The sequence below is a fragment of the Diplotaxodon limnothrissa genome, linkage group LG19 (genome assembly GCF_057381915.1).
Source record: "Diplotaxodon limnothrissa isolate DT_005_m linkage group LG19, D_limnothrissa_male_GT1.1, whole genome shotgun sequence".
NCBI classification, from domain to species: Eukaryota; Metazoa; Chordata; class Actinopteri; order Cichliformes; family Cichlidae; genus Diplotaxodon; species Diplotaxodon limnothrissa.
The window spans coordinates 21,064,565-21,075,562 of NC_140614.1; the positions used below are offsets into that span (position 1 = coordinate 21,064,565).

General features: G+C 42.7%; 1 protein-coding gene across 1 annotated transcript; it reads left to right on the forward strand.

The window, feature by feature from the left end:
* The first annotated feature begins 2,565 nt into the window (after positions 1-2,565).
* foxo3a (forkhead box O3A) lies at positions 2,566-8,780 on the forward strand. The gene is made up of 2 exons (XM_085342564.1): positions 2,566-3,123; positions 7,476-8,780. Exons 1-2 carry the CDS (start codon positions 2,566-2,568, stop codon positions 8,778-8,780), a joined length of 1,863 nt encoding a protein of 620 aa, XP_085198690.1.
* Positions 8,781-10,998: the final 2,218 nt, after the last annotated feature.

Consider the following 10,998-nt stretch of genomic DNA (forward strand, 5'->3'; position numbering starts at 1 on the left):
CAATTTATCATTGTGAATTTGCTTTAACTGCATTAATTACTTAAACTGTCACAGAATGCTAACACATAGCTTAGATAGCAAGTGAACTACTGTTGCTTTAGCAATTGCAAATCAACAAATAAACATGTTTTAAAAATAAATATCATAATCATCTATATTTGTATTATACTGCTCTGTCACAGTATAATGTAAGAGATAAGCGGAGAATCTGAAAGTGTTTCAAGTACTCGCCCACTTTTTTCCAATCTTCTGTCGTCCACTTTTACTGAGCCCATGGGAAGTGTAGCCTCAGTTCTCTGTTCTGACAGGAGTGTCAAGCAGTATGCTCTTCTGCTGCTATACCCCGTCTTCTTCAAAGTTTGAAGGACAACGTGCAGAATAGATGCTCTTTTGTATACCTTTGAGTGGTTATTTAAGTTACTGTTGCCTTTTATCAACTCTAAGCACCAGCAAGATCCCATCACCCAGAGAGCTGCTGTGGACTACAGATATTCTCTTTTTGGACCATCATTCTGTAATCTCCTGAGATGGTGGTGTGGGAAAATCTAGATCAGCAGTTTCTGAAATGGTACCACCACATCTGGTACCATCAACTATATCATGTTCAAAGTCACCTAAATGACCTTTCTACTCCATCCAGATATTTGGTTTGAACTACCTAAGGTTGTCTTAATCATATCTACACGTGTAAATGTACTGAGTTGCTGCCATGTGATTAGCTGACTAGATATTTATGCAAACACAAGTGTTTGATTACTTTATTGGCTTTTAGATTCATTTTGGCAATATGGCTTAAGAGTTGAATAGTTTCTGACGTTGGGGAAACTCTCCCTTTAGGCAGGTTTTAAAAATAATTTTGGTGGTTTTGCTATTGTGAAGTGTCTGCAACAAATACCAAGGTCGATATCTAGAAATGTACTCCAGTGAAAAGGAATTTATAAATATTTTTACCTCTTCAGTTCCATTTTCTGTACACTGCTGGGGTGTTTTTGTTTTAAATAGTGGGTCCATTCAAAATCTGTGTGGGGTTGGTTGTGGGTTTTTTTTGTTTTTGTTTTTTTGTGTTAACTCAGATTTAAATCTGTATTGGCTATCAAAGATCGGGTATCAAATAACAATCTTTGACCTGGAAAAACATCAGAGGCTGTGTGGGTAGGTGTGCAGCTGACATTCTTCAGGTCAGTATAACCACCAAATTTCCGTAAACGGTTGCTGTCAGGACCTGACTATCTAGCTCTGGTTTCAGATAGGAAAATGACATGTTTAGAAACTGCATATCTGAGTAGGGGACAAAAACAACAGCCTATTGTGAGGAGCATGTTTGTTTATTCTATACTTTTACCTTTTTGGTGGAAATGTATAGGTTTTTGCTTTGGCTTAAATGTTTTTAATGCCAGTCGAGTATATTAGGACTGTATTCCTGGCAGTGTGGGAGGAACTTAAAGGCATATTTGGGTAAAATGCACATATTTATCAACTTAAACGGTACAGTCAGTTTTTCAGGTTAGTTTGGGTTGGTTGTATTTTTTTAAAGATGACCTATATATTCTGACATCCAGTTATTTCCCCTGCATTCCTGATTTTTATGTAAACATTGTTGCTCCCTTTTTTTTTTTTTTTTTCGTTTAATATTCAAGTGAATAAAATCCAGTTTTACCGTTAATTTTTGCGCACTGGATACTCTCCGATGGTCACATTAGAGGTGATGTCATTGGCGAGCGGACATCTCTACACTGTCGCTTTAATTTCAGTGCAGTCCAGGGGGCAGGATCGCTTTTTTCCTTTTTTAACCCTCTTCTCCTGGGCTCTGAGCGTTTGCGCCAACCGCAGCAGCAGATTGAATGAAGTGTTTGCAGGCAGCTGGGCACACGGAGGACACCGTGCTACTTCGTCCGGGATGCTAGACTACAGCCAGCATCATTATTTTTCAGCTCTTAACTGGGCGGATTTTTAGGCTCGGTGCATTTTCCCAGCAGCCACATTTTTAAGAAGGTGCAGGCCCTTAAGAAACCGTCCCCTAATCGCCTTGATGGTATCTGGACTGCAGCGCTCAAGCGACTGGCAGCTCCACAGCACGGCTGATTAAGAACTTGGGGAAGTGAAATGGTCAAGATGGCAGCTGTGTGGAGTGATGAAACTGATGTGGTGGCATTAGATGCAGCGTGCGTGTACATTTAAGATTTTTCCCTTTGTCATGCAGGATCGCCGTGCGGGACGCGGACGCTTGTGAAGGAACGCAGTTTTGGATTCCTCCGAGGCTCCGCGTACGCTTCACGTCTTTTCACTCCACAGTTCGCGAAATTGCAATGCATGTTGGCCAGGGTGTGGGCTTAGCACGACAAAAGGCGATGTTCTGGTGATTGTGGTGAGCTCCAGCTGCTCCGTGTGTTGCGGACGGACGCCGTGCAGGAGGACTGATAGACTGACACGTGCTGGGACCGAGCTGCAGGAAGGGACACTTGCATAGTAAATAAACTGTCCACGAAGCCTGCACGCGACATTGATGGAATGCGACCCGAGTGATTTTATAACCCTTTGTGCAACCCCCGACAAATTACGACCAACATGGCTGAGGCGTCGCGCAACGGCAACGAGCCGCCTCTAAACGTTGAGATAGATCCGGATTTCGAGCCCCAGAAGCGGCCACGGTCCTGCACTTGGCCCCTGCCCCGTCCGGAATCTGGTGCGGGCAAGCCCGGGGCAAATGACACTGACGTAATCCCCGAAGAGGAGGATGATGATGAGGGTGGGAGCACGGGGAGCGGCGCTGCTCAGAAAGCCAGCGGCGGCGCTATTAAAACCCGAGAGCCGAGCAGCAGCAGCTCCATCTCCCAGCCGGTGGAGGTCCAGCGGGGCCCCTCCAAAGAGGAGACCGCCGACGGCTCGCCGTCCTCGGCGCAAACCCCCGCAGCAGCTCCGAGCGGTTCTGCCACCCAGCAGCTGAGGAAGTCCTCCGCCCGCAGGAATGCCTGGGGCAACTACTCCTATGCAGACCTCATTACCCAAGCCATCGAGAGCTCCCCTGAGAAAAGGTTGACCTTGTCCCAAATCTATGAGTGGATGGTGAGATCCGTGCCATATTTCAAGGACAAAGGCGATAGCAACAGCTCTGCTGGCTGGAAGGTGAGCGGTGATGTGTTGGGGCTGTCATCATAACAAAGACCAGTGTTATTTATTTATTTTTTTTTAACTTGTCCTGTAAGACATGCAATGCACAAAGCTCATTTTAATTCTGAGATGGAGGCAGTAGGTGCAATCACAAACCTGTAGTCTCATCAGTTACTGGCTATACACATTTATTTATCAAACATCTCCTCCTATCAGCAGGGGATCTGAAGATGTGTGGCAGTCTAACGGCACATGGTGTAACTATATGTAAACCAGTGTAGTTGTAGTAATGCGTATCACATTACACGCTTCATTATGCCTCTAAAATTAAGGATGCAGACGAACCTCTGAGAACAAAGCGGCTTGCTTGAAAGTTGAAACCCAAAAGACGTGCAATGCAAAGTTGATTTCACTTTCAGACATACTGCTCAGACTGCAGCACAGACTTCACCAAAGCTTCAGCCGGGCCTTGCTTGTGTTTGATTTTCAGGATTAGTTTGGCCTGGACCAAACCAATTCATCTGTCATGGAATGTAGTCTGATGAAAGCTTTGAGCTTTGCAGGATTTTGTGTGTGTGTGTGTGTGTGTGTGTAATCCTGCACAACTGGATATGCAATGCAAGCTGATTCCAGTGAGCAGCTTCTTTGAATGAATCACACTGGTTAAATTGTGCTGGTTAAAACTGCTGCATTTACAGAAGGGGAAATAAAAACATCACCCTGAACATGTGAAACTGATTAATCTGCACAGAATCAGTTACTTTATGCTCAAAACTGCTAGATGTCAGTTTTCATTCATGTTTAAGCTGCCTGATGCATATTTGAGCTTGGCAGATGTTGACTGGAAAAGGAAAGGGTTAATAACAGGGTTTCACATGTGCTGACATCAGCATTTCCTAGGAGATGCTTTGGAGCTGTGTGACATTCAGGTTGAGCCTGGCAAAAGTGTCCCCAGCAGGTTCAGGGTTGAACAGATGGGTTTTAAATTCAGACCCGTCACACATCTCATTCAGCACACTGAAAGTACACCACCTTCAGTTTTGAGCTTTGTCTCCAGTGCTGTAAGTCAAACTAAATATTCAGCCCCTGTATGGACGCCCATCAAACCCTCTGCGGTTCAGCCCCGCTGTTGTCTTTTCATGATGCCTGGGCACAAGAATCAATCAGCTGACTATAAATTATGTAGGTCAATGTGTAGCAGTATGAGAGAAGCTCAGTGTTTGTCTTTGGATCTGGCTCTGGCTAAACTGGCATTGCTCCAGTCCCTGCTCAGAACGAGGCTTTGCTCAAAGGGTGCTGCAGCACTACTGTGACTGCGTGTGGGGGAGGGGAAGGCAGGAGTTCGCTCTTTGTGATTTCTCTTGTAAATGCAGTACAGCTTGTACTGTACGTGCCTGTGAAGCTTATTGGATACCTTCATATATCCAATAAAATTTCATCTTAAGGAGGCAGACAGGTAGGTTACGCTGCTGTATGTTTGCTATTGGTTTTATTCATATGGATGTGGTTACCTTAAATCTTTAACAAGGTGCTTCAGTCTTTTACTGGTTGTGTACAGGAAGTGAAATCAATAAAAGAAGCATGTTTAAAATTCAGTACTTCTGCAGTAAACCACCTTTGAGTCATCAGATTTTGTTGTATCAGTGCCTTGGGCATTTTGAGGTTGTAAATCTGCCTGCTCCAATAATTGAATACAACAACGGTACATCTTAAAGCCTAATAAATGATCACAGACTTGAATGGAAAAACCTCCTGTGTCAACACCGGACTGTATCCCAGGCTTATTTGTTGCAACGCCACTGTATTGGATTGCATTAGATTGAACGGGACAGGTGGTGTTATTGTGTTCTCTGCCTGTAGCTCATGGGATAAGCAACATGTTGGAATATTTGACTTGCCCCATTGACAAGTGTGGTATTGGATATCATGGTAGTGATAAATTTACATGTAAACATTTTGATTAGTTAGAATATGTAGCTGAAAAGGGATACATAAATCCCACTGGATAGATCGATATCAGAAAGCAATTCTAAATTGATCAAATTTAGCTTTAATGGACAGAAACTTTTTCTCTTTTTTTGGTACCGCTGTGGTCTGTTCACCCAATGAGTTCTTGTCAGTGAGATGATAGCTTTTATGTAAACTGATTCAGTAGTAGCAGAGACTCTGACTTTGTCTAGATAGATATAGACAGGAAATGAGTGGATTAGTGCATTTCTAACCAGAAATAAAAGGTCTAATGGCTGCTCATCTGTTGTGTAAACACAAAGACCAGATGCAATTGCATAAGATTTCAGCAGAAAACAGTGAAACACTTATCAGGTATGTGTTTACTGCAGTATGTTTGGAATTGCTGATATGCTGAAAAATGAAGCTGTTGCCAAAAGGATGTTTTCCAGATGTTGAATCAAATCTTCCATATCAAATGGTATGACAGAGCCTCTTTTGTACAAAAAAAAAATTGTGTTCATCACTCCATAAAACCTGTTGCCACTGTCATCAGCCCAGTTCTCGTGTAATTTAGCATACCTCAGCCTTTTCTTACTGCTTCTCTTAGGAATGGCTTCTTGTTGGTGGGTCTTTACTGTCTCAAAGCATTAAGAGGAAAAACCTGCTTGTTTGAGAACCCTCAGTCATTAAAGCGCAGATCAAGTGCCTTAATGAGACCAATTTCTGGTCTCCTCTTGCTGTAGTTTGTTTTGTGTTGAGCTTGCTTAGCGGTTAACTTTAATCGTCTTAGAGGGGTTTAAATGGGACCTTGAGTTAAATCAGGTTAATTTAAGCTTTAGAGAATTGAGTTGAAGCCTCTCCCTGTGAAGCTGGCCTCTGGGTTATGGAGATCACTGCGGAGTTTCTCCCTCTGTTACTGAAGTGTGACAGGCTGGGCGTGCACGCTCCAGCTGTTTAATTTTGTACGTGGTAAGGAACATCTCCAGGGAAATCCTGTAGACCTTTGTGAGCAGCCAGAAATGGGTCACAGTGCAAAGAAATGTCTATGAAGACACTGCAGCATTGGTAATTAGTCCTTTTGTATTAACCCTTTAAAGCCTGAACCATGAAATAAAAGCCCAAAAACTTTTTTTAAATTATTATTATTAATGGATTGTTTAGTGAGTCTTGCAATAACGATAAATATTAATTTGCATAAGTTTAAATTTGTATCATATTAGCTACATCAGGCTTTTGTTTTCCTTTCTATATTTTTTTTGCAGAATATTTACACTGATATAGATGTATCATCTTTGATACACTTGGCCTTAAAGGGTTAAATTACAGTTAACCCTGTGCAATATCCTTGAGTCACTCATTTCTTTAATTTGAATTTCAGTAGTCTTTGGGAATGTGTCTCCAGGCTTCTTGAAGGAGACTGAAGTTCTTTGGCTGTTTGCTGCCTTTTTGCTCAGTTATCTGTCAAGATGATCCCACACCGCCTCAGTAATGTTGAGGTCTGGGCACTGGGGAGGCCAATCTATGACCGATGGTGTTCCCCTTTGGGGGGGGGGGGGGGGGGGGGTGTGTGTGTGTGTGGCATTGGAAGTCTATTTGGGATTGTCCCAAAAACACTACTGCTAATCGCACCTTCCAGATTGTATTGCACGGTGATGTCAAACTGTACTTGATTGCATTCATGATTCCATCAATTTGGCAAGATTTCAACACCTCTAGCTAAAACACAGCCCAGAACATGACAGAGCCTCAACCATGTTTTCTAGATGGCTATAGACAGTCACTCTTGTACCACTCGACTGTACATATTGACAGCAACTTGAACCATAACTTTCAAGCTACATAATACCTTTTGCCACTGACTTTTAGTCTTTTGTAATCATCTGAAAAGTCAGCAGTGTCTCTATTTAGAACACAAAATTCAGATAATTTCAGTCCTGTGTTTTATTTTGTCATCAATTTGTCCAGTTTCCTCAAATTTTAGGAACACTGCACACCATGCTGAAAACGTAGTACTGTAGATGAACAACAAAACCTTAAGAAGTTTTGTAGGGGACACAGAATACAGCACTGTCTGCTTACAGCACTGAGTTTTGTATTCTGTTGTAGTGATTTATATTATCTGGCTCATTGTTCCTTTGTTGGGCCGTTATAGAGCTCTGCAATTACTGTAATACATGTTGTAATCTTTTGTAGTTAAGCTTGACTGAAGTTTGAGAACAACACTAACAGATGCAGCAGGAACACACATTCTGACTTGGTCCACTTTGTAGGTCACATCTCGTTAAAGCTTTTGAAGCTCCTAAAAGTATTTAATACTTAATCGTATCATGTACACAAGAGATTTTTTTTATGAATTATTGCTCATACTGGGAAAGTTGTATTAATGCTTAAGTTTTCTTAATCATTTGTCTTTGCAGAATTCCATCCGACACAATCTTTCCCTCCATAGCCGTTTTGTGAAAGTCCAGAATGAAGGAACTGGGAAAAGCTCCTGGTGGATGGTCAACCCAGAAGGTGGGAAAGGAGGTAAAGCTCCCAGACGTAGGGCTGTGTCGATGGATAACAGCAAGTACATCAAAGGAGCCAGAGGACGTGCCACAAAGAAAAAAGCCTCATTGCAGGTTGCTCAAGATGGGAGCTCTGAGAGCTCCTCGAGCCTCTCCAAATGGACAGGAAGTCCCACCTCCCGCAGCAGCGACGAGCTCGATGCCTGGACAGACTTCCGCTCTCGGACAAATTCCAACGCCAGCACGCTCAGCGGTCGTCTGTCCCCAATCCTGGCTAACCTGGAGCTGGATGAGGTACCTGATGACGACTCACCCCTGTCGCCAATGCTGTACTCCAGCCCCAGCAGCATGTCTCCGTCCACTGGACCAACAGGACTGTCTGATCTGGCAGGCACTATGAACCTCAATGACGGGCTCTCTGACAACCTGATGGATGATCTTTTAGACAATATCAGCCTCACAGCATCCCAGCAGCCTCCTCCTGGAGAGGAAGATGGGGCCAACAGTCAGGGGAGTTCAGTATTTACCTTCAGCTGCTCAGGAAGCAGTTTAGGTAGTCCCTCTAGCAGCTATGGGACGAACCCACTCTTCAGCCCTCCGTCCATCACGAGCCTGCGACAGTCACCCATGCAGACCATCCAAGAGAACAAGCAGACCACTTTCTCCTGCATGTCTCACTACAGTGAGCACCAGGCCCTAGATCTGCTTGGGATGGACTCCCACAGCCCCAGCAATGTCATGATGACCCAGTCCGACCCTCTGATGTCGCAGGCCAGCACCGCCATCGCTTTGCAGAACTCCCGCCGAAATGCCATGCTGCTCCGCAAAGACCACATTCTGGTTAACCACACCAGTGCAGGCCAGGCCCAAAGCTCTTCAGTGCCTGGTTGGCAAGCGGGCTTGTCAACCTCTGACAGTGACGACGGCTTCCCTGAAACAAAGCAGCTACACCTGAAGTCTCCTAGTAAGAACGCCTCTATGCAGCTCAGTTCCAGTTTAACCAGTCAGGACCGTTTCTCCGCTGATCTGGACCTTGAGGTGTTCAGCAGCAATCTGGACTGCGACATGGACTCAATCATCCGCAATGAACTGATGGACGCAGATTGCCTGGACCTCAGCTTTGACTCTCGCCTCACCTCCACACAGAACAGCAACAAGAATTCAGGAAGCTTCTCCAGCTCGAAACAGAGCCCTCAGAGCTGGGTGCCGAGCTGAGGAGCTGTCAGAAGTAAAGGTGGTGTAAATTTGGGTTAATTGTCCTGCGTTGTGCAACTAGAGGGAAGGAAGAGTTTCAGTAGACTTTCTTCCTATTTTTCATTTGCGGCATTAACTTCAGTACTGTATTGTAGGTGTCTGAGACAAAACAACAGTGTCTTCACAGTGAAGGAAAAATAATTGTTTCAAAAGATCAATGCCTGGCCAGTATGAACAAACGGTACTGAGTGGAATGAAACTACAGTACCTTCAGTTAAAACTACATGGATCAACTTGTATCAGTCTCAGGGATTCACTCATATCACAAAGTAATACATAAAACTGAAAATGAAGTGTTTTCATCCTGCTTTCTCTCCTCTTTCACACCCTTTCATACCCAAAACATTTTTTGCCAAACCAGCTGTCAGCCTGACTGATGGCCTGTTTACAAAAACTGCAGAGAATGTTACATTACTACGTTCCAGTGGAGGATACTTGACAAGCTGCTTTTTTTTTTTTTTTTTCCTTTGTTTTTTAAAGATTTCTTTGAGACGTAGCCTAAATGGACAAACAGTTTTTTAAAAGCTTTCCCTCCCCATTGATGCACCAATTCACACCAAATATCAGTATGTAATGTTATCAAGATGTGAACTGCTCTACATGATGTGTTTTTTGTATGCAGTGTTTTTTCAATTTTTATTTTTTGTAGCAAATTTTACCCTGTGATTTTTAAGTGACATTACTGTGAATTCTGTTCCCTCTGAAGAGGTCCATTACTGAAGTATTGATGATGTTTCTGCTGCAGATCCCTTTTTAGGTCCCTCCTCTTCCACTCACTGCACTGTTGGAAGTACTGCTCTGTATACAGACCTTAGGACTGAGTTAAGGACACGATTTAGTTCTAGTTACCACTTTTTAGTTGTCAAACACTTGGGACTACTTGGGTTGAAATAACCACATTCAGTGACTCACAGCGCTCGACAACTACACCAGTTTTGGCGTTGATTTGATGGAGTTCTTGGTGCTCTAAATCTAAAGATAGCAGTGAGTGGCTGCAGATGAAGCACCGTCAGTAGCCTCTCCTTTGTTATCAGCACTATAGCAGGTGCTGGGTGACATGTTTTCAACACTGGGAGGGTGTGTAGTATCTTGGCGTTTTTCTTTTTTCTTTGTAATGAAAGAAATGACCACAGTATCTTAAATATTGCCAAAGTTTATCTGCATTTAAATAAGTGGAAAGAGGCTACACAGTGCATAGCTAATCAGAAGTGTGTGTGTGATATAAGGGCAAAAAAATCTACATCAGCACAATTTTGTAGGAACAGCAGGATGCTTTTTAAAATTGTTTACATTTTTAATTTTTTTTTTTTTTTAATTATCAGGAGTGTTTTAGTAAACTTGTCTCATGTTGCATCATTGTAAAAAAACAAATTTGGTTTATTTATTGCGATACTTGTTGCCATTGTTCCTCGATGCACATTTGGTTAGGGCTGTGTAAAATCATGTTTTCATTGCTCTGTTCACTGGGTGATCACTTGCACAACAAATGAAAGGGTCCTTTTGAGAAATGTTTAACAGTGTGTTAACCAGATTAAATCTCATTGGCTTAACCTTTTAATACATTTCTGCACAGCTGTGCTTCCACTTTTTTTTTTTTTTTAATTTTTTTTTTTTTTCTTGACTGATTTTTACAGTCTGTGTTAAGGTTTAAATTTCACTGCCAGTCTCCACATTTCATATATTCCTATTGCTCCTACAAAAACAAAACATGAAGTTGACATTTCCACTTGTAAAGCAAACACTTGGTTTTATCAGAGCTGGTGCATGTAAATAAAGCATAAACTACTGAAAAGCTGGAGTTTGATGTTGTCTTTTGTTTTTAAATCTGTCCCTAGAGGAATTCCACAGCTGTGGAGGTGACTTGCTATTGGATAATCATATCATTGAAGAACCAATCACACACTGTATCCAAGAGGAATAGACTATTTGGGCCTAAATCAGGGTTTTTGAAGGCAAGGAGCTATAATTGGTGAATTCAGGTGCTCCTCAAAGATGTAATAGTACAGTGATGCAATGACTTGTATTTGAGATTTTTATTACAAACTAGAGGACAAAAAATTTGACTGAAGAGACTGACATCACTGACATGACAGCCCAAAGACTGGTTGACTGCACTGAAACGATGGAGCCCTCTAGAGCCTGAATGGAGTCACTGAGTCCAGATGCCCATGGATATTTG